The following is a 24,898-nucleotide window of genomic DNA, read 5'->3' as shown; positions in this document are numbered from 1 at the left end:
CGCACAAAAAGACCATTTTGCCATTAATGAAAGCATAAGGATATAATATTAGTAAAGGTATTATTGTAAATTTACTATTTATTCCCAATCAATTCCCTTCACACTTAACAAGGGATTGTCAATATTTTATTGAATTCCCAACTATAAATCCCAATCCCATTCCCGACCCTCAAATTCCCATTCCCACTTGCCAAACGCCCCGTATATGTTTACCAATCATTATTCCATTACGGAGTACCCCCTCGGCCCATCCGTTTTAAAAAACTTACTTCACTTTTTTTTTCCGACCGTTTTTAATTACTTGCTTCATTTTCTTATTTGAAAAGATTTTGCAATATTTTATTCATTTCTTTAACTTAATGGACCCAACAAAAATCATATTTTATTAATTTTATATTTTCTGCAGTACTTTTGCTTTTTACAATTTTTTATTCTTTCACATACCCCACTATCTCCATATTTTATTACTTTATCCAATTTCTCCTAAAACTCCGCGCATTGAGAAATAGAGCAAGTATTTAAAAATGAAGGGAGTATTTATTTGTTTGAAAGGTACAGCCGTACAACACACGATAAGTCCATAACACCAAGCTGGCAAGCTTGATGGCAAGGCCGTTGAGCGATTTTAGGGCCCTGTACTAAATTTAAAAAAGGGGTCCTTAATAATTTTAAAATTACACTCCATTCATTTTTTTATCTAGCTACTATTTAGGTAATGCACAATTACCTTATACATTACAAAAAGAAAATGGGTTCCTATAACAAATACGGAGTATTTAATAACACAAAACCAAATTCGGATATTATATTCAAGTTGATAATAGCAACTAAATACAACTCAAAACTAATATATATCAGCTTATTAGCTTAAATCAATCTTATCGACTATTCCAATACTCGTACTTGCCTCTCTAATTTGCTTAGAAGAAACTAATTGACATCAAAGAAACTAATTGACATCATCAAAACTAGAAAAAAAAAACAATAAAAATTACGTTCAATCAAACAAAGGATAGGCAAATAAGGAATAACTCAAATGAGTCAAATTGGTAATTTACTAAGTCTCAATTCATTTTTGTTTGATTGTGTATCAATTAGGAATTAGATGATTGAAGAATGATGAAAGATCGTTAACCCATATATTTTGTAAAAAAAAAAAATAAAAAAAAAAATTAAAAAAAAAGGATGGGCAGTAAAAAATAATTATATGGGTTAGTATGCCATTTGATAAGAATAATTGAAAATCAAAATTAATTACTCGTTACCATTGTTATGGAAGAATAAAAGTTTGAATTTGGCTACAATGCCTACAAATTATATATTTTTTTTCAATTGAAAATTCTTGAATGGAGGAATAAGTAGTACAATTTAAAGTTGCACATAATATTTAACGGAGGTAGTATATATTGAATGACGTTCATTTTAAAGTAACGGCGTCACGTGGCACTCTTCAACGTATATGACACAATGTCACTATACCACATCACTATTCAAAGTACATGGGACACATAAGTTTGCAACTTCACTTAAAAAAAATAAATAAATTATGGTTTGATCTAGACTCAAACCCGCAACCTCCAACAAATAACCTAACGGTTATACATTTACCATCTCAACAAACTTTTATTAGTGTTTTAAATTTCACATAGTTAACATTATATATTTCTTTCAAATTAGAGGTTATTTAATTTATTTATTCTTCACAAGATTAGAAAATAAATACATGAGGTAAATTAGGGCGTACCTCTTTATTCCAGATAACCACCTAAACCTCTCGCCAAACCACCTAAACCTCCCTCGAGAACTACCTCTACACAAATGAAACCGACCCTCCTCCCTTCCCAACCCCCGAATTCGACCCCCTGGGCGGTTTTGAGGGTGTGGGAAGGGAGGAGGAGCGGCGCGACGCTGATTTTATTTTTTGGAATTCTAGCGAAGGGGGAGGGAAGGGAGGAGAGTGGTTTAAGGGCTTGGGTAGGTCGACTGAAATTTGTTGGGGGTTGGTAGGGCCAGCCGACCATTTTCTGGGATTAGGAAGGTGGCTGGCCGTTTTCCGGTTGGTTGTGGATTGGCCGGTGGCGGAGGGTTGGCTGTCACAATTGAATCTGTTTTTTTTTTTTTAACAAAAATAAAATTAGGCAATTATTTGCTGACATGTGACGTTTAATAAACAAACAAATAAATAAATAAATACCCTCCATTTGGTAATCCGTTTTTTGGGCTATTGGAGGCAAACTCAGGGCATAGTTAGGATTTTCAAATAATAAACCTTAGTTGGAATTATTAGAAGTAAATCGACAATTGTTGGGATTATTAAAGTGTATTTTTCCTTAATAATATTGTTAAACATCTAATAGTGTTCAATAAGCTAAAAGTTTATTGAAAACCTATTTACCAAACAAAGTCATAGTCCATTAGTCTACGTTAAATGCCCTTAATATACCCCTCACACTAAGTCACTAACATTGTATTTGCCTCTTTGTCATTTAATGATGGTCAAAATTAGTACTCGCTTATAACTATTAAAAAAAAGTCAAATTGGTCAATTATTTAAAAACAGAGAAGTAGTAAAAAAATGTCATAAGATTTTTAATTTAAATAAAAATTATGTCAGTTGTGATCAAAATACCACCAGTCTTAGAATGAACAATTTGCAATGATGCAAATTATTAGATTACTGACTCAATGACTTACCCACCCTACTACCATATAGTTGGAACTATGAAGTAAAAGTTCCACGTGTACGTACTTAATAAATTGTTAGGCATGAATTTCAGAAATAAAAAAGATAGTGTTCTGAAATTTGCTCACCTCGTGGCTCGTGTGCCCTCATGTTTTTTTTTTTTTTTTTTTTTTTTTTTTTTTTTTTTTTTTTTTTTTTTTTAAAAAAAAACAAAAGAAAAAGGGAAAAAGAAAAGTAAAAGATCATGAGGGCACACGATGATAATTATTAAGTGGAGAGTGTATTTCACTAACGAAATTTGTTAACGGTATGATAACGATAAAGTAACCGTTTAGAAACTAAGTGTACTTTAGGTTACAATATGAATTTTTTAAAAGAGGCACATCGTAGAAAACGAAAAGTTAGAGGGTTAAAATGTAGAAAAAATCAAAAATAAAAGGGGTAAAATAAATACTACTCTCTATATCTACTCCCTTTGTATTTTAATAAGTGTTCCAAACTTCTAATTCTCTCTTAGGTAGAAAGTTTTAGAAAAGATAATACTCTCATAGTATTTTAACAAGTGCTCCATTAGCCTTTTCGCATTAATTACTTGACCAACCTACTTTTACTTATATATGTGATTTATACATAAGAAAATAATATAGTATGATAGTTACGCATAATATGACACGTAGTAATTAATTAAGAAACTCTCCTAGTTTATTTAAACGTGAAGAGTTTGGCAGTAACCAAGTAAAAGGAAAAAGCAACATCGACACTAGTAAATTTTTATCTCTAGAGAGAGTGAGAGATGGCAGCAGTAGAAGCATATCCGATGAAAGGAGGAGATGGCACTTTCAGCTAAATCAAGATCTCCAGCTTTCAGGTACACTACATATTTAGGGCATGTTCTCTTCCGTTGAAATTCAGTTCAGTTCAGTTCAGCTCTTAATTTACGTCTAATGATATTGCTAATGATATAAAGCCAAATTTCATTCTTTTAACCTCTTATTACGACGACGACGACGACGACAACAACAACAACAATAATAATCAATAAGTAATAAATAATAATAAAAATAATAATCATCAATAAATAATAATAATAATAATAACAATAATAATTGAAATAATAATACTAATAATAATAATCAATAAATAATAAATAATAATAATCATCAATAAATAATAATAATAACAATAACAATAATAATAATAATAATAATACTAATAATCAATAAATGATAATAATATAATCATCAATAATTAATAATAATAATAATAATAATAATAATAATAATAATATTATTATTATTAATATGTACATTTGTATATACACATATGTATAGTAATAAATAATCAATAAATAATCAAAGATCACTAATCCGTAGTTAAAAATCACTAATTAATAAGTTCAGTTCAGTTCAGTTCAGTTCAGTTCAGTCAATCGGAACAAACCCTTAATCATCGACTAGTTATATTTTATAACACTCTTTCAAATTAAACTCCCTTCGTTCCTTTTTGTTTGTCTTGTTTTGATTCTCTTTTACTATGTTTATTTACGGATTTGTATGTGAAATTACATAATGTTTATTTGTTTGAACATAATTAATTACCAACTAGCTTAGTTAAATCACCCTATCCAATTCCAATAGTTAATTGGACTTTATTCTGATCTCCACAATTTACATAAGAAGAATTGTGAGTGGGATGGTTTAATTTAACGAGTTGCTAAATGAGCTGAATGTTGCTTATCTTATAATCCATAATGAATTTATGATTATATATATTGATGTAAGAAATTGCATAATATTTGTAATATACAACTTCTGTTTCGCATTACTTGCAACAAAAGAATTATATTTTATGTCTCATAAATAATACCCCTTTATTGCGAGTAATGAGAAGCAGAGGTAGTATATCCATGTCTCTAGTGGTAACTAGATAAGTACTAATGATGAATTTCTTGAAACCAAAACAGAAACTAGCTTCAAGTGTAGTACAAGGGCTAATTTGCTCAGCAATCACTGAGAAATTTGATCCCATGAACATCTTCTTGACCATTACTACCACAACACCATCAGCAACCCCGACGATCCGGTTAGCTGATCTTGGCTGCTCAGTAGGTCCAAATACGTTCGCTGCAATGCAAAATGTGATAGACGCAATCACAAATAAAGCCAAATCCTTGTCTTGCCAAAACCCTCAATATCAAGTCTTCTTCAATGATCATGTAGGAAACGATTTCAACACCCTCTTTACCTCCATTCCCTCTGATCGTGCCTACTTCTCAGCAGGTGTGCCCGGTTCCTTCTATGGCCGTCTCTTCCCTGACTCATCGCTCCACTTCATCCACTCGTCGTATTCTCTACAATGGTTGTCTAAGGAGCCTAAGGAGTTGCTTAACAAGGAATCTGAAGCGTGGAATGGTGGGAGGATCCATTACACTAGTGCTCCGCAAGGTGTTGTGGATGCTTATGCTAGGCAGTTTTCTGAAGACATGGAGTTGTTCTTGGGTGAAAGAGCGAAAGAGCTCGTTGTTGGTGGGATGATGGTGCTCATCATGCCTTGTATTCCAGATGAAAGTGTGGCTCATTCTCAGGTTCCTGCTGGGATCATGTTCGACCTCTTGGGTGCTTCCCTAGTGGATATGGCTCAAGTTGTAAGTGCCTTTCGTTCTTTTTGTTTTAACGAATAATCAACTAGGTAATGCCCGAGCTATGCTTGACTTAATTGATTAGATTGTTTGATGGCTAATAGGACCTTGGCATAACTTATTTGGTTACAGGTGAAATGAAATATTACAATGTGTTCATGATTACATTTTGCTTCTAATTTACATTCAAAAGCAGAAGGGGAAATTCCCGGTTTCTCATGGTGAGAAAAGAAATTTGTTTCTCATGGGGCATTTTCGTGAATAAATCAACAATTTTTTCATTATTTTAGGCTCCACGGTTGAATAAAGTTGTTGGTTTATTTACGAAAATGCCATGTGAGAAACATCTCACCATGAGAAACTGGGGCATCCTCAAGTAGAAGTTTCCAATGTGTTTGTGATAATACTAACAAAACTAGTTCAAGATTTTTCTAAGTAAACTTTTTTTTTCCTCTCTTCCCTGATGATTTTAGGGAGTCATAAGCCAAGAGCGAGTAGACTCCTTCAACTTGCCAGTCTACAGCGTTTCACCAATGGAGATGGAATCCTTAGTAAAGAAGAACGGGCGATTTAGCATTGAGAAAATGGAGTTAACTGATCCAACTTCAGGAAGAAAGAATAATGAGGGTGGTTCTAAGACTTCGGGTGATGGCAACGCAATAGCGAATCATTTGAGAGCTGAAATGGAAGGAATTTTGTCTAAACATTTTGGCGTTGAGAAAATGGATGAATTGTTTGAAAGGTTCTCTAAGAAGACCATTGGGTTTTCTGATAAGTTCAAGTCAAGCCTTAAGCAAGGAACTCAGTTGTTCATTGTCCTTGTCAAAAATAATTAAGCTCCTTTTATAATCATTTCCTTCCATTGTTTTTTCAGAATTTGTAGGCATTGTTTGGCAATTGGCTGCTGGCTATTGGCTGTCGGCTGGTTTGATTGGCTGGTTTGATCGGCTATTTGTATTGACTTTTTTGTTGGCTGTTTGACTTTTTATTAGTTTAAAAACATGTTTGGTAAAATTGGTTGTTGGATATTATTAGTAACATAGGTAGCCAAAAGCTACTCCAATTAGTTTTTTCATTTTGGCTTAAATAGCTGGCTGAAAAAGCCATTTATCAAACACAAATTTTAGATGTTTGACCAAATGAAAAAATCAAAAGGCAAAAACCAATCAAAAACCCAATGAAAAGCCATTTACCAAATAGACCCGTAGTGTAAATATTTTTTTATTTTGAGCCACAAATCCACTAACAACATTTTAAAATCACACGTTCAAGATTATAAAATTAACTGTGGGCCATAGCACATGTTTTTCACCTTAGGCATCCATTGAAAATAAGATAGGAAGTTACACTTCCTAGTTCCTATAGATGTTCAACATGATTAACCAATTAGTATTAGGTATTACTAGAGACCTGAAATACCATTCGTTTATGGTATTCCAACATATTAAGTGAAATAACATATGTATAAAATAAAAGAGTATAAAAATTGTGAGAGTATATAAATGAATATAAACCTAAAATAATGAAAATTTCAATTTTATTTTTCTCTCTTACTTTCTCGCTCCTTACTTTTCTCTCTCTAATTTCCCATCTTCTGTGAACAAAAATATCATATATAAAAATGTTGGACCACAAAATCATGCCATCTTAAGATCGAAACCACAACCCTAATAATTATAAATTAGAATGTTATACATACTAACAAGATATAATATAGTTATGCTAATTTTATCTAACTGTTTTACAATGGAATCAAATTTGCCTAACACCTGTTTCATGATGAATAACAGTCTGATAAAGTCCCACAGCTAACTTGAACAGCATAAGAACAGGTATGAAGTAAAAGAACACAATAATCAATAACAACATACCACAGAAGGGGGATCAATGACACCTACACATTTGCCATCCTTAATTAATTAACTCCAGGTGAAGTATCAGAATCCCTGCAAACACTAGTGCATGGGAAATACTGAAAAATACCAACATATCTGAATACTTTCACTTCGAAAAGTATGCAAATATAGTTAATACGGAGTACTCCGTAACAATAAAGTGTTGTCCTCCTTCGCATTCACATCTTTCATACTTGGTCAAAGAACACCACAGTCAAAATTAGACGTACGTGATTATTGAAACCAGAGTACCAATTTCAATTCAATGGTTGATTAAGTTGCGGCTCAAAGAATAGAATCATTCTACCAAATGTAAGGACATAAGTCTGGATTAAATATAATTAAAATTGGCTAATTTAATATATTTCACCCAAAATAATTAAATTTAATTAATACTCCATCCGTCCCAATTTACTCACAATGGTTTGACTTTTTACACTATTCACACATCTCCCGTTGATTATATTTTTTTAACTATTATATGAAAGTTAATGTAATTATGTAAGATGTTGTTGGATCTATTTTAATATATAGTTTTTTAATATAAACTTTTTATAACTTATATAAATATATAATAAAAGTTATCAATGGTCAAACATGAGCTTAAAATGTTGCAAGTAAACTGGGACAAAGGGAGTAGTCAAATAAGCCTAAGTCAATATTTTGACTTTTGACCTATATCAAATCTGATGTGGAACTTATATAAATTTTTCATGTCTACATCATTATTACTAGTAAGTGTGTGCAACGATAATCCACTTGACTTTATATTTTTTTGAAATTTTCAGTCAAATAATGAAAATTTTATATTATAATTGCTAGATATATTCCATCCCTTTTATGTGTATATACAAACCTTTGATGATGAAAAATTGAAGAGGCGGGTGAAAAATGAGAATTAAGGAAAATTAACAGCAATACATTACATACATTCTTTGAGGAATATTGCAATTTTTGTGAACAAACAATTAAAGACAGCCTAGTGATATACTATATTTTATGCTTTCATTGCTTAGAAAAACCAACACAACCAAAAGAACAACAAACTAACCAGAACATCACCAATCGAACTAACCAGAACATCACCAATCTAACTAAGCTAGCTTACGAATAATGACTTGTGCACCACGTAAAGGTTGAAGGGTCATCATAAAATAAGGCATATGATTATAAGAAGGTGAAAGCTCGAAGGAAAAGCGTTGAAGCAACATAGACAAAGCCATCTTAGCTTCAAGCATGGATAGGTTTTGCCCAATGCAAACCCTTGGGCCCCACCCGAAAGGGAAATATGGAGCCGGATCTTTATCGGATGCCTTTGAAACCCCCTCGGAGAATCTACTAGGGTTGAACTCAAGTACGTCTTTTCCCCACACTTGTTCATCTCGATGAAGGCATGGTGTTGGGATGAAAACATGGGCACCACCAGGTAGTTGTTTATCTCCCAATTTTGCCCCTTTCTGACCCGTGGTTCGGATTATGCTCGATGGCGGATATAGCCTTAATGTTTCTTGCAAAACCATGGTTACCTACATACAACACACAACAATTACATACGATCAAGGTCATCACCAGCCTATTTGTACAAAATACAAAGTAAAACAATTATTGGGCCTAAAATAATTATGGACATTTTGTGAAAAACTACTTTATAAAACACTTTTTTTTTTTTTGCGAGAAACTACCTAATAAAAAAATGGTGTAAGAAAGTACTTTATAATATAGCAAATGTCTACCATTAGTTGGAAAGTCACAGTTGACTTTCATTTTCCGGCGTTAACCACATCATGTGATTTTGATTCACCCTTCCCCTCCTTTTTTTCTTAATTGGCACGTGATATGATCAACCCCGAAAAATAAAAGTCAACGATGACTATTCGACCCAAGGTAGTCTCTTACAACATTTATCCTTTTATTAAGTAATTTCTGACAATATTTTTTTTATTAAGTAATTTCTCGCAAAAAAGTGCTTTATAAAGTAGTTTTTCACAAAATGTTCAATAATTATTGAGTTTCTATCTTTATAAACAGATCATTTACAGGTTTAATTGTTTCTTACATGCATGTACCTTTCATTATTTAGCTTATTCATACCATCATTTTAATTTTGATTTGTGTATCAGAGTATGTATACATTTAAAAAATTAAAAGCAATAATATTAATTATAACAATAATACTTGTAAAAAATAAAATTAATAATAATAACTTACCATTTTGAGACGACTTAAGTCATCAAAGGAAGGTGTTTGTTCACGGCCAAGAAGTTTAAGTACTTCTTCTCTTGCCTTTTCTTGCCAATCTTGATGCATGCTTAAAGCTACAATAGCCCAAGTGAGCGAATTCGCAGTCGTCTCGTGCCCAGCAAAGTAGAATAGCTTACATTCTTCGATAAGCTCTTGTAATGTCAATCCTTTACCCTCTAGCTGGCTGTTAAGATTTGATTGTAGCATCAATCCTAACAAATCATCCTTCACAATTCCATCCTTTTCCATGACTCTCGTGCGCTTTTGAATGATTCCGTTCAATGCAATTGTCACTTCTTTTTGGATTTGTTTCATCCTTGCATTTGTTTTCGTAGGCAAATGCCTACATTAACAAAGAATACATCTATTATAATAAGTGGGTTCAATTGACCTATTGACTTTCCCTCTAAATTAAAGGTAATTAAAAGCGGTTACCTTAAGAATGGAAATGTTGCCATATAGTACATTTTTGCAAGTAACTTTGATTGCTCATTCATGAGTTGAAATACACTACTTCCTTCTTCATAATTACTGCCAAATGCCACATTTGATATGACATCTGCTGTTAATTTTTTAAATTCTGAGAAAACATTAATTTCACATGAATTATTTGCTCCTAGAACTCCCTCCCATATCGAAATCATTCCTAGTGTGCATTTTTGTATCGATGGCACCATTCCCTGGCAGAAAATTGCGAGACAAGTTATTACATACATGAAAATGTACATATATAATTCATACCGTATAGCTAGAGTAATATAAAATTTAGTTGCAAATAAACACCCCTAAATCAATAGTGTGCAGAGGGACAAATAATCACCATAATTATTTTATAATTTTACACAAGTGGTAATTTTATAATTTTATAATAATCACGTTCAAATAGAGTAAAGTCCGCCTTAATCAAGAATTTATATTGTCTCTATAATTGACAATTTGTATAACTATTGTTATTCAAATTTCCTACTCTACAGTAAATCACAAAGACAAAACGAAAGAGCATAGCGTAAAAACCTGTAACTTTGTCATATGGAAGGCTGGACTGAGCAACTTTCTATGCATGACCCATTTATCTCCATTCAAAGATGATACACCAGCAACAAAGAGTCTGGTGAAGCCATTGATTTCTGGTTTACGAAATTCTCCGGACTTATTCGTTAACATTTCTCTGATCAATTTTGGTTCCATCAGCACTATTCTTGGCACTGTCCCCGTCCAATAAAAGAACATTTTACCTATTTCACGTACATATATTAAAACAATAATAACAAGATCCCACACGACTACTATACCTTTTTCACAAAACATAGTGGTTCTAAAATGCCACATTTAATTACTTCATGTCTTAATGCCTAAATTCGATCAGGTGGCCTTAGTTTCTTGCCTTCTTCCTCTCTCTCCTTTCCTCTAACAAAGCTTGTGACATAATTAAGAACTTGTTTTTATGCTCAGGTGATGCCCGGGTCACTGTATTATTTTCATGATAAAAATCCTTATTAATATTTAATTTTGATGAAATGGGAAGTAATATGGTAATAGCTTAGTGGTAACATATTAGAATTTAAGCAAAGACTTTGTGTTCAAATCTTGTAAGATCCATATTTTTTAACATATGGAATGAAAAACTCGATTAAATGAGGAGAGTGTCACGTGACACCTAAACTTATTTAGTAGCGCTTTTTAATATATAGTATTGATAACAACGAGTGATAAATTATTGCATTAATGCATTATATGCATAGTTCCACGAGTTTAATCAAATGCACAATAAGATTGTTATATATGAAAACTATTTATATGATTATTATAATAAAGCACTTCTTAAGCTTAGCTTCGAGGGTTAATAATTTTTTAAGCGAAGTTGCCACAATGACACAATGATGCGGGAATTTGGCTAATAGTGGTTAATTAATTATGAGACAATGCCAAGGAAATATGCAACATTTGTTTAATACAATAAAACTTACCATAAATCTTCATTAAATGGGACTCAATAGGATTGGAACATGATATAATATCATGAGTTGGAGTTTTAGGCATGGAAGTAATGCCTTTAATCTTCAATTGCTTTAGCTTATCTTGTTCACCACCCCATAATTGGTAAGTAGTTCCATCAATTCCTTGCTTCCTTAACCATTTTTCTTGCCATTTTGGCTTCAATACTAAAGCATTTACCATTTTCACTATAAAAGCTACTACAAACAATCCTAAAATTACTCCCATGCCCATTACAACAACCATTATTGTACAATTGTTGTTACTGTTCCCTTCTATTTTCTCGATTACTATTTTTGTGTTTAAAGCCACAGTAGTAGGTTGTCTATTTATATATGCAAGTTTTTGTCCAACTCTACTTAGGGCTTGCTTTCCTCAGCTTATTTTAAGTTCAGTTCGGCTCCAATCAGTTCAACTCTGTTCAGTTTCTAATTTCCTTCTCTTATAAAATATTCATCAGTTTAGTTCAGTAAATCAGTTGATGCCCTTAATTACTCTTGTAGCCCCATAATATATGTAGTTCTCAACAAGTTTAACATCAACACGGTTTAGGTTTGGGTCAAGTCTTTTAACTCGTTTAACATCAACACAAACACGAACCCGATATGACACGACCAGTTCGACAACCCTAGCTTGATCACCTCGTGTACCGCATGCACCATGCATGGTTCTTCCGATCCCTGAGCTTACCATTAGTAGTGCAAACAGCAAAGTTATGTCAATGTCCCCTTGGCAATGGACGATTCCACGGAGGAAGTAAATATGCTACAATATATATATTGTATATTCCACAAACAAACAATAAGTTGAATCTTACCATGCATATTATTTCTTCATTGAACGGCCTCAACAAGAGGGTATACCAATAATTTCAACCATTGTAAAATTGTTGTTAGTGTTCGATCTCTCTTTTATTTTCTCCATTACTCACTATTTTAGTGTTATTAAACCTGATTGATGTCTATTTATGTGCTTGTCCAACTCTAATTACTTATTAATTAATAGGAAAATTTGTGAGGAAGGTCCTTTTAAGTAGACCTTTTTGTGACAAGGGTCCTTTTATAAAAAAAAGTGGCACAAAATTAAGGTCTTTATATCATATCTAGGCTGTGAGAAGGGTCCTATGACCATTTTCCGGCGTTGACTTTTTTATTTCCTGACAAAAAAAGTCACCTCTAAGTTTCCTTTTTTCTCCATCCGATCCTCTTTTACCTCGTTTTCCCCCCTTTTTTTTCCCTATCAAACCCTAATTTCTTAAAGCAATTAACACCAAATTAAAACTTCAATTGTAATCCCATAAATTAAAATTGAAGGATATTCAAAGTAATTCAAGGCTAATCCTCCCCACAATGAGAGAAAACAGAGAAAAAAAAGGGAACTTAATAAGTCACGTGCTTTACACGTAGCTTTTTTTTTACCGGAAAATTGTCAAAGGACCTTCCTCACAACTCAAACATGATATAAGGACCTTTTGTGCCACCTTTCCTTTTTTTATAAAAGGGCCTTTGTTACAAAAAGGTTTACTTAAAAGAACCTTCCTCGAAATTTTTCCTAATTAATACGAAGTATTTTTTTTTTTTTTAATCACGAAGTACCATTTTTTTTAATATGTATGCTTTTTTTAAGTGTTAACTTTGTGATTATTATTTAATTATTTTTTAGGTTGAGATTTGGTATCACAGTTCAACCTCACCAAAGCCGCTATTACAAAAAATACATAATAATAAATGATAAGATATATAAATCGATGAGGATCCGGGTTCAAATCTAATCCCTTCTTTTAAGTGAACTCATATTGCATCTACATTTAATCTATCAGCTTATTTAACAGTAAAATTCTATTACTAAACAAGTTTTGTTAGCTAATTGAATAATTAAAAACATTTTTCCCGTGCATTATTGATAAGTTTTTATACTTTTCCGATTATAAGCTTGAAATTTATATACGTTCTTTATTTTTCAATTGATGAATCCGTAATCAACGTTGGCACACAAATTAATAAAAGGGAAAGGGGTGAAGAAATTAACATAACTATTGTGCTACACTGCTACAACTGACTATATTGTTTATCAATAAAAATATACATGTAAAAAAATTTAAATATTATATAACAAACTATCTATCTTTTATAAATTTTTTAATAGTAACTCCGTTACAGGTTATATGTGCAACGATTTGACATAAAGCAAAGAGGGAAAATGTATAATCGTTGCACATAACCTGTAACGGAGGTAGTATTAGCTCTTATCTTAATTAGTTAAGATCTGTTTACTTCAGCTTAATTTCAATTCAGCTCTTATCTTAATTAGTTAAGACCTGTTTACTTCAGCTTAATTTCAATTCAGTTCAATTCAGCTCAGTTCAGTTCAGCTCATAATTTCCTTTTCTAATAAAATATTCATTTAAGCTCCAATTAGTTCAATAAACGTAAATATACCCTTAATTATCTAAAATTATACATCAAATATACACTGCAAGACTTTGGAAAACACTAAGGGGGTTGGAAAAATATGTCAACAATTTGCAGTCATGCAGACTGCATAGGATTAAATCACTGACTCACCGTCACCGACTCTACCATGAATTTAATACGGTAGTAAGCCATCCTCGTGTATACTGTATAGGCGTATAGCGTGTACATTGAAAATTAATTTGCAAAGATATTTTATGATACTTGTAAAAGAAAATATATATGGACTACTCGTATATTTTATTGTAATAATTTTTAATATACGCTAGTGTAGGCGTCGCTCGAAGTGCGCCTACGTTAAAGCATGTGGTGAATATGCTTGGCACTCATAGGAAATGGGAATTGACATTACGATTAGGGACAACGATTAGGGACAAATAAAGTAGGGAGCCGCCAACAAGTTTTTAAGGAACTTGTAAACCGTTCACGGATCATAAAAAGGCAACCACGATAAGGGACAACGATAGGCAACAACGATTGACCCGTGAAGGTTACACCCCATTCATAATCCATGAGATTACTAACTCCATATGGTTCGGAACCACGAAAGGAGGATCGGGGATGATGGTACGAAGTGAGTCATGGAGTCACATTCGCCCGTATTGGCCTCTACTCGATTCTTATAGTGAAAAGTGATTCCTGCGATCTCAAAGGCATACAAACAAAATATTCAATTTGCTCCAAACTATTATTAAGCTAAATTGGTTTAAAATTAATGCACACATAATTCTAAATATTTGGTGATCACTTCAATTAATAATAAGATTAAAAAGGAACCTAAACCGGTTGTCCAAATTATCTTATTAGGCGTGATTTTCAATTACATATTCCCTTTAAACATGCAATATGGTGATCAAAATAAATAATAGAATCAATATCAACATAAAAACCAATTTAATCATAATTCCAACAACATAAAAATCGTTAGAAAAACAATAATAATAAAAAGAGCATGATCCTTACTTTGAATCTGTTTGTTTGCAACTACAAAATAATGAACGAGTTAGTAACTTCAAGAAAATAATAAAGCAATGATTAAATTAAATTAAATAAAATAAAGTTGATTTTGGGGCCAAACCCTCAAACGATTCTACCTTTCACGCCTTGGTTTAAGGACAGAACCTCGAGTAAAATATGGACTCCTTTGAGTGCTTGAAGAAGGAATTTTGAAGTGAAAAGGGTAGGCTAGTGTTTAGGTTAATAGCATAAAAGAGAGAAAAATAGGAATAATCGAATTCTCGTCCCCCGTTCATCAGAAATGAGGGGGTATTTATAGGGAAATGTGCTGAGGGAGCACACGGAACCCTAAAATGATAAAAACCCTAAAAATGCATCCCGTGACACGGTCAGACTGTACCGTGACACGGTTAGACTGTACCGTCAGACGGTACAAGTTCCCGTGACACGGTCAGTTTTTGGAGTGTCGCGGGAAATTTTTAGAAAACGGAACGGAAAACGCGTTAAGGGTTTACGCGAAAAGGACACGGAACTTCCCGTGTCACGGCAGACCTCCCGTGTCACGGGAAGTCCCACCGTCAGACGGGAAGAGTTCCCGTGACACGGTCAAGCTTGACCGTGACACGGTCAGTTCCAGTCCACTTTTCCGTCTAAATTCACTTTTAACCCTAATTTCTTTCGGCTTTTTTTAAGTGCCGATTGATAATTTCGGGCTTTTTTCTGACTTTTATTATTCGAGCTAAAAACAAAAATAAATAAAATATTTGGGCCAAAAATAATAAAATAATAAAATAAAAAGGTTTGGGCTTAAAATTAATTAACAAATTAAAACTATGCTTTTACCAAACACCAAGACTGATCCATAGACCTTTCAAAAACAAGAATTTAATAAGATACGATTTTTTAAGCACTCTCGGGATTAAATACTAAACCCGACCAATAGTGGCGGTGAAAGGTTATTTATCATCGGGTTTGGTTTTGGGAAGACATTTTTAGGTGTCTACAGCTAGGGTTTCGAGGGTGGTGGGAGGTCAGGCGGCGGTTTTTGGGGGAGAGGGGGATCGTTTTCTAGGGTTTGCGGAGCTAGGGGTGGTTTTTTCGGGGGAGGGGAGATCAGGGCAAGCGCAGGGAGCGGCGGCGAGGGCCGGGGGAGGTGCGGCGAAGGGCGGGGGACGAGCGACGGTGCGGTGGCTAGGTTTTACGGTGGTTTGTGTGGGTAGTAGGATGGTGGTATGGTGGTGTTGGGGTGGCTAGGGAATGAAAATGAAAATACCTAGGGGGGTGGGGAATGAACTTAGAAGGATTTGGGGGAATGGAGGGGGTAAAGGGAATAGGAAAAAACGATTAACAAACAGCAACAGAGGAAATCAGGGTGGTTGATTCCCTTTTCCTTTTATAAATACCCCAACCAAACGGCCCCTAAGAAGAATAAGAAGGAATTAGGGAAAAGTAAACCCCCCCAACGTTTGCTTTTACTTTGGAAAAGAAATAGAAAATTGTACAAAGACATTTGCTTTTACTTTGGAGTATTATTTATACTATACATTAAAAGACGTTTTTAAGTCAAGTCAATATTTCACGTTGATCTTTTCCGATCATCTTTATTAGTTATTATTTAATATCATTATACATTTCAAAAAATAGATATGGAGTATATGATTTATACAAAGTACATAATACGAACTCTTAATCTCAAGGTTAAATAGTACAGTGTAGAAAGCTAACAACTGTAGGATTATATCATAATATGTGGCTTTAATAACAAACAATTGTATTATTCAATATATTTACCTTTCTCAGATAAACCACCCAACATATCCCCCAATTTTTTGTTTCTATCCATTTTTCTTGTATCTACCCCTATCCTATGTAAATTACTATGTAAAGTTTTAATAAATATCATTATTTACTTTTAAAACATTTTTCATATAAAGGTCTTTTAAAAACATTATACACTACCTCCATTACTCTTAGGGCATGTTCTCTTCATTGAAATTCAGTTCAGTTGAGCTCAACTCCTAATTTCCTTCTCTTATAAAATATTCATATCAGTTCAGTTCAGTTCAGCTCAGTTCAGTTCAGTTCAGTTCAGCTCAATTCAGTTCAGTTCAGTTCAGTTCAGCTCAATTCAGTTCAGTCAATGAGAACAGACCCTTAGTTGGTTGTTATTATATATATAATCGTGTTCAACATAGGATAATCATGTTCCGCTAGTTAATTAAGTCAAACTATCAAGGCTTATATGCTTAATGACTATCATGTTCATTATAGAAAAGTAGTCTTTATTAAGGGCCTGTTCTCATACGTTGAAACTCAGTTCAGTTCAGTTCAGCTCAGTTTAATTCAGTTCAGTTCAATTCAGCTTCTAATTTCCTTCTCTTATAAAATATTCATTTCCTTTCATTTCAACTCAGCTCAGTTCAGTTCAGCTGAGTTCAGTCAATGAGAACATGCCTTAAGTCAATTAATTAAGTCAAATTAATTAAAAAAAAAAACATATTTGGATCCACCAATATCTATTTTTGGTTGGTAAGGAGAAAAGTCCTACTAAGTCTGAACTTCTCACAAATCCTTACGGCCTAGGTAAATGGGGTAGGCACTTTAAAATGTATGTGTAGGGGGAGAGGGGGTAAGAAAATCCCCACCTCAAAGTGTCACTAGTAGATTTTTATCCTACTACTAAAGATTGTGAGATATAAACTTTGTCACTAGACCAAGTTTGGTTGCATCTACCTCCATGTACATGTACATATAAGGTTTTGTTAAAAAAAAGGAAAATTTAACAACAACAAATCAACCTTTGTCCCATTCTCCTAAAATGGACCAACCTTTAAATCTTCCCAAAATAGACAGAAGTTTGCATTTTTTTCTCCCAAAATGGACCAAGCAGGCCAGGTCACCCTACCTGTTATACTAGGTAAAAAACCACTTGTCATTAAATCATTGGTCAAAGGTTTTTTTAATTTTTAATATTTTACTTTGATAATTTTTTTTTAAAAAAAATGGAAAAAAAAAAAAAAAACACCCTTTCCCACCATTTCCAGCCACCCTCTCAACCTTCACCACACCATCACTTCCACCCACTACACCACCACCTATGTACACTACCAGCAACAACCACCATAGAAACCAACATACCAACTACCAAACCACCGAAATCACCATACCAACCAACGAAATTACCATACCAACCCATCCGAAAACACCGAAACCACATACCAACCCATCAAAAATACCAAAACCACCATACCAACCCACCAAAAACACTGAAACCACCATACCAACCACCAAAACCACCATACCAACCCACCCCACTAATACCAAGATCCGAAAACCCACTACCCAAAACCTGCCATAACCATCCTATCACCACCACCAAGATCCGAAACCCACCTACCGAAACCCTTAATTTTTCAATCTTTCGATTCTTCTTTCTTTTTACATTAATTTCTCACTGTTTTTTGATTTAAGGATTGTCGGTTTGGGGGTTTAATGGGGAGCGAGGTATGGTCGGAAAATGCAGTGGAAAGGGGAGGGGGAGTGGTGGCTGGAAAGGGGATGGTCGAAAATGGGAGGTGAAGCCGTGAAGGGGGAGGGGATGTGGTGGCCAGAAAGGTGGAGCTGAGGATGGGGTGGTTGGTCGTCTTAGCACTGGGGTAAGGGAAGAGATGTCTGATTTTTTTATTATATATATATATAATTATTTTGTTGAATTTAAAAAATAATTAAAGGTTTTTAATTAAAAAAAAGATAATTAAAGGAAAATAAAAAAAATGACCGGTTGTACAGGTTGTTGGTTATTTGGGTTCATTTTGGGAAAAAAAAATGCAAATTTCTGTCTATTTTGGGAAAATTTAAAGGTTAGTCCATTTTGGGAGAATGGAGCAAAGGTTTGTTTATTGTTGTTAAATTTTCCTTAAAAAAAAAAAAAAAAAAAAAACTGTATTAGTCGTGCATAACATGACACGGAGTATTGCATTAATTGAGAACGGAGATATAATTTACTTTTTATAGAAGTAGTTTTATTATTAAAATTGAAGAGTTGGCAACTCAAGTAAAAGGGAAAAAAACATCAACACTAATTTAATCTTCTAGCTAGAGAAATATCTTCACTAAAAGTAGAGATGGCAGCAGTAGAATCATATCCGATGAAGGGAGGAGATGGCACCTTCAGCTACGTCAAGAACTCCAGCTTTCAGGTACAATACACATTTAATCATCAACTAGTTATATCACATTATCACTCTTTTAAATTAAAGTCCCTTCATTCCTTTTTGTTTTGATTCCTTTTTACTGTAATTATTTATCGATTTTTATGAGAAAATACATACGAGAACTTGTTTATTGGTTTCGAGAGAAAGAAAAAAAAAAAAAAAAAAAAAAACTTGATAATTTGTTTGAACATTATAACTAAATAGCTAAGTTAACTCACCTCGTAACTTTTTTTTTCGGGGTTATAGAATAGTAAGAGCATGTTCTCATACGATTATTTTCAGTTCACTTCAGCTCTAAGTTCAGTTCTGTTCAGCTCTAATAAGTTAAATTCAGTTCATTTCATCTCTTAATTTCCTTCTCTTATAAATATTCAATTCAGTTCTAATAAGTTCAGTTCAGCTCTGCTCATTTCAGTTAATGAGAACAGACCTTAAGTAACATAGGGTCATAAAGTCTTCTATACTTTGTGTATTGAGATTCAATATATTTCTAGTCTTGTTATATATGGAGTATATTGGCAGGTCGGATTAGGATTGGTGCATGTTAGTAAGAAACTAAGAATTGTGTCAAAAAAGGATCACTTTTTTATTGGGCAAAAAGGGAGTCGGATGCATGGTAGGTCGTTGGAAAATTTAGTCTAATGGTCTCGTATACTAAACTGCTAATACCATTAGCGATTTTAAATAATGAGCCACTAATATTATTAGCGTTTCATTATTTAAATCTCCTGTAAGAAATAAGTTTTAATTCCAGCATTATCAACGACAACCACTCTATCTCTAGGTACATATTATGCACAATTGCACATGCTAAGTCACGGTGACGTTGATGTTAATTATTACTCTCTCTGTCCCTTAACACAAGACCTCTTTTGTTTTTTGTGCGGGAATTAAAAAAGTTGTAAATTCTTTAAAACTAATGATTAAAAGTACAAATGTGCATGTAGGGTTAGAGAGAGATAGAGAGAAAGAAAAAGTAGTTGGGAATAATTAAAAAGATAGAAAGAGAAAGTGTTGGGAAATAATATTAAAAATACAAAAAAGTAAAGGAATAAATTCATAAAGAAGAGGTTAATAGTGTCAAAAAATACAACATTTAAATAGAAAGAGACATTATATTTTGATTTACCCAAAAAAGAAATGAGTCTTTATATTAAGGGGCGGAGGGAGTATCTTGAATTTAAATGAATTTTACTACTCCTCCTGTCCCTCTTTTGCCCCATGGAAAATGAATGGGTCAATCTTCAAGAAATATGACCACAAATTATCAATAAGTGATAATATAGTCATTGTATATTTTATTAAGGAAATTTTGACAATTACCACCTTTTATTATGTCCATTTTAGCAATTGCCACCTTTTTTTTTTTTTTTTTTTGAAAATTACCACCTTCTATTTTCAAAAACATCAAAAGTGAAAGGGGGGATGAGAATCAAGTTAGGAATGAGAAATTTGAGGGAAATAGGGAGGGAAGGGAAAGAATGGGCCCAAAATAACGTCATGTGGTAGTTGGGAGGCAAGAAGGTGGTAACTTTCGATGTTTTTGGAAATAAAAGGGGGTAATTTTCAAAAAAAAAAAGGGGGGGGGGATAATTGCTAAAATAGACATAATAGTAGGCGGTAATTGTCAAAATTTCCTTTTATTAATTTCAAGTTTTTATAATTTTTACGCATGCAAAAATGAAGTCATATGTGTTTTAAAACATGTGTTGAAGAGCATAAAAAGTCAAATGGGGTAAAAAATTAGGGATAGGAAGTACAATCAAGTACCCTGTAGTTTGTAGTAGATCTATATGCATATATATACTGCTTGATTTTAAAAAAATAAAGTTAAAACTTTATTCTCCACAATGTACATGAGAAGAATTTGAGTGGTTTAATTTGACGAGTTGTTAATTGTGTAAAATGTTGCTTATCTTATTACAATCCATCATGAATTCATGATTTATTAATGATGCAAGAAATTGCATAATATTAGTGTTCACTTCTCTAGTAGTAATATAAGTAGTTAAGTACTAATGATTTTGAAACCAACACAGAAATCTGCTTCAAGTGTAGTACAAGGGCTAATATCCTCAGCAATCACTGAGAAATTTGATGTCAAACCATCAGCAACCCCGACGACGATCCGTTTAGCTGACCTTGGCTGCTCAGTAGGACCAAATACGTTCACTGCAATGCAAAATGTGATAGACACAATCAACACCAAAGCCAAATCCTTGTCTTGCCAAAACCCGCAATATCAAGTCTTCTTCAATGATCATGTAGGAAACGATTTCAACACCCTCTTTACCTCCATTCCCTCTGATCGTGCCTACTTCTCAGCTGGTGTGCCCGGTTCCTTCTATGGCCGTCTCTTCCCTGACTCATCGCTCCACTTCATCCATTCGTCGTATTCTCTACAATGGTTGTCTAAGGAGCCTAAGGAGTTGCTTAACAAGGAATCTGAAGCGTGGAATGGTGGGAGGATCCATTACACTAGTGCTCCGCGAGGTGTTGTGGATGCTTATGCTAGGCAGTTTTCTAAAGACATGGAGTTGTTCTTGGGTGAAAGAGCGAAAGAGCTCGTTGTTGGTGGGATGATGGTGCTCATTATGCCTTGTATTCCAGATGAAACTGTGGCTCATTCTCAGGTTCCTGCTGGGATCATGTTTGACCTCTTAGGTGCTTCCCTAGTGGATATGGCTCAAGCTGTAAGTACCTTTCTTTCTTTTTGTTTTAATGAATCAACTAGGTAATGCCCGAGCTATGCTTGATTTAATTGATTAGATTGTTTGATGGCTAATAAGACCTCGGCATAACTTATTTGCTTTCAGGTGAAATGAAATATTACAATGTGTTCATGATTAAATTTTGCTTCTAATTTACATTCAAAAGTATTAGTTTCCAATGTGTTTGTGATATATAGTACTAACAAAACTGGTTCAAGATTTTTCTAAGTAAACTTGTTTTTTTTGTCTTTCTTTCTCTTCCCTAATGATTTTAGGGAGTCATAAGCCAAGAGCAAGTAGACTCCTTCAACTTGCCAATCTACAGCGTTTCACCAATGGAGATGGAATCCTTAGTAAAGAAGAATGGGCGATTTAGCATTGAGAAAATGGAGTTAACTGATCCAACTTCAGGAAGAAAGAATAATGAGGGTGGTTCTAAGACTTCGGGTGATGGCAACGCAATAGCGAATCACTTGAGAGCTGGAATGGAAGGAATTTTGTCTAAACATTTTGGCGTTGAGAAAACGGATGAACTGTTTGAAAGGTTCTCTAAGAAGACCATTGAGTTTTCTGATAAGTTCAAGTCAAGCCTTAAGCAAGGAACTCAGTTGTTCATTGTCCTTGTCAAAAAGAATTAAGCTCCTTTTATAATCATTTCGTTCCATTGTTTTTCAGAAATTATAGGCCTTGTTTGGCAATTGGCTGCTGGCTGTTGGCTGTCGAATGATTTGACTGGCTGTTTGTATTGAATTATTTGTTGGTTGTTTGACTTTTTATTAGGTGATGCCCGAGCCATGCTTGATTTAATTGATTAGATTATTTGATGGCTAATAAGACCTCGGCATAACTTATTTGCTTTCATGTGAAATGGAATATTACAATGTGTTGTTGATTACATTTTGCTTCTAATTTACATTCAAAAGTAGAAGGAAAAATTCCCTGTTTCTCATGGGGGCATTTTCGTGAATAAATCAACAACTTATTCATTATTGCGGGCTCCACGGTTGAATAAAGTTGAATAAAGTTGTTGGTTTATTTACGAAAATGCCATGTGAGAAACATTTGTTTCTCAAAATGGTTCTCACCATGAGAAGGTGGGACATCCTCAAGTAGAAGTTTCCAATGTGTTTGTGATAATACTAACAAAACTAGTTCAAGATTTTTCTAAGTAAACTTTTTTTTTCCTCTTCCCGGATGATTTTAGGGAGTAATAGGCCAAGAGCGAGTAGACTCCTTCAACTTGCCAATTCACAGCGTTTCACCAATGGAGATGGAATCCTTAGTAAAGAAGAACGGGAATGGAAGGAATTTTGTCCAAACATTTTGGCATTGAGAAAATGGATGAACTGATTGAAAGGTTTTCTGAGAAGACCATTGAGTTTTCAGATAAGTTCAAGTCAAGCCTTAAGCAAGGAACTCAGTTGTTCATTGTCCTTGTCAAAAAGAATTAAGCTCCTTTTATAATAATTTCCTTCTATTGTTTTTCAGAAATTGAAGTTTAAACATTTTTTTTGGGCCACAAATTTCAAGAATTTAGAAGTCTGTCTCTTGTTATAATGGGCTATATTATTGGGCCGGAAAACCAAAAGAGATAGGAATTGATTAAGCTAGTTGTAGTAATTGTCTTAGTGTTTAAACATTTTTATTTTGGGCCCTTTGGGCTTTGTTCATCTTCAAGAAAGTCCATCTGTTGAATGATTTTGGGAGGGGAAAAAAATAACCACAACAACAACAAACGAATTAATTGTTAACAAATGACAACCATGGAAATAAAAACATTACAAATCAAAGAATAATGTTTTACCTTCCATTTGCCAATCACCGTGTTTCACTGATGAGGATGGTTTTGATCTCCTAAAAGACCAAAGTAAACCCAACACCAAAGCCCTATCCAGAAAATTATAGTTTGATCCTCCAATTTTAATTCTAAACTAGTCTTCTTTCAAGAAGGTGTGCCAAAATTAGTATTAGATTTGTCAAAATCAATCTCCCTATTTGATGGTATAACTTCCATTTACAATGAAATCATAGTTAAAGTAAACTAACATTATGTTCTAAACAAAATACTTTGTAGATAAGCATGATTAGGGCCTGTTCTGATACGATTATTTTCAGTTCAGTTAAATTCAGCTCCTAATTTCCTTCTCTTATAAAATATTCAGTTCAATTTAGTTCAATTTATTTCAGTTCATTCAATTAAAAAAGACCCTTAGTATAGTTTGAATAAATAAAAAATTAGTTGTTTTATTTAAAAGAAAAAAAAAATAAAATGTCTAGTATCAATTGGAGGTGTAGTTTTGTCTTATATGGTTAAAAAAAAAATATTCCCTTTTAAATTTGTTTGATTAGTCGGCATGGTTATCCACTTCAAAGTCATGCTGTTTGTATTAGTTGTGATATGAAATGTCACCTCCGTTTCTTTTTTATTGCAATAAAACAGTATTATTGGTGAGATATAAAATATTCCTTTGTTGCAAAAACTGATAAAATATATAATTCAGTGTAAAAGCTCAATTATATAGAAAATATAATAAATACTCCATATAAAATCCGGGATGGAAAATGTAATGAGCAGCATGACTAATTGACTATACATAATACATAGACAACTACTGAATAATAATCTCATGTTAAGTTTGAATGAGTAAAATAAATGTCCCTTCTGCCTCAGTTGGGACTTGGAAGTTGAGACTAGCAAAGTAGTATTATAAACTTCATTAGTGACTAACATGTAATAATGGAAACCCTGATTTGATACGAAGACTAAATAATGGAGATGATAAAATAGGTTCACAAAAATAAATTTTTTAATCTAGTGAGTAGTGACTTATACCAACAGTACATCCGGCCGTTTACTCTAACGTACTTTAATTTATTTTTTGACGTCCAATTTTTTTGTTTTTGTAACACATTTATATTTGTTTTAAAGTGCTTTTTTGCCCGCCACAATATATATATGCGGCAAGATGACACACTATAAAAACCAGTAATCGAAAATCTCTGACCGACTAAGTAACCCCTAACCGCATAAAAAACCTCACCAAGTAACCCATGACTAATCGAGTAGCCTCCGGCTACATCACCGCATGATCC

At 33.4% G+C, this 24,898-nt stretch overlaps 2 protein-coding genes and 1 pseudogene across 2 annotated transcripts; 2 read left to right on the top strand and 1 right to left on the bottom strand.

Annotated features, from left to right (window-relative positions):
• Nucleotides 1-3,371: 3,371 nt before the first annotated feature.
• On the top strand, nucleotides 3,372-6,157 carry LOC145555355 (loganic acid O-methyltransferase pseudogene; annotated as a pseudogene).
• Nucleotides 6,158-8,302: 2,145 nt separating this feature from the next.
• LOC145556308 (cytochrome P450 CYP72A616-like) lies at nucleotides 8,303-11,750 on the bottom strand. The gene is made up of 5 exons (XM_081617961.1): nucleotides 11,425-11,750; nucleotides 10,472-10,692; nucleotides 9,893-10,137; nucleotides 9,425-9,800; nucleotides 8,303-8,742 (listed from the first exon to the last, which is right to left on the bottom strand). The coding sequence occupies exons 1-5, from the start codon at nucleotides 11,696-11,698 to the stop codon at nucleotides 8,311-8,313; spliced, it is 1,548 nt and encodes a 515-aa protein (XP_081474087.1). The 5' UTR covers nucleotides 11,699-11,750; the 3' UTR covers nucleotides 8,303-8,310.
• Nucleotides 11,751-18,893: 7,143 nt separating this feature from the next.
• LOC145556307 (loganic acid O-methyltransferase-like) lies at nucleotides 18,894-22,702 on the top strand. The gene is made up of 3 exons (XM_081617959.1): nucleotides 18,894-19,079; nucleotides 21,134-21,787; nucleotides 22,081-22,702. The coding sequence occupies exons 1-3, from the start codon at nucleotides 19,005-19,007 to the stop codon at nucleotides 22,441-22,443; spliced, it is 1,092 nt and encodes a 363-aa protein (XP_081474085.1). The 5' UTR covers nucleotides 18,894-19,004; the 3' UTR covers nucleotides 22,444-22,702.
• Nucleotides 22,703-24,898: the final 2,196 nt, after the last annotated feature.

The sequence above is a fragment of the Chenopodium album genome, chromosome 8, assembly GCF_948465745.1.
Source record: "Chenopodium album chromosome 8, dcCheAlbu1.1, whole genome shotgun sequence".
Lineage (NCBI taxonomy): Eukaryota > Viridiplantae > Streptophyta > Magnoliopsida > Caryophyllales > Amaranthaceae > Chenopodium > Chenopodium album.
This window is presented reverse-complemented; position numbering and strand designations above follow the sequence as displayed.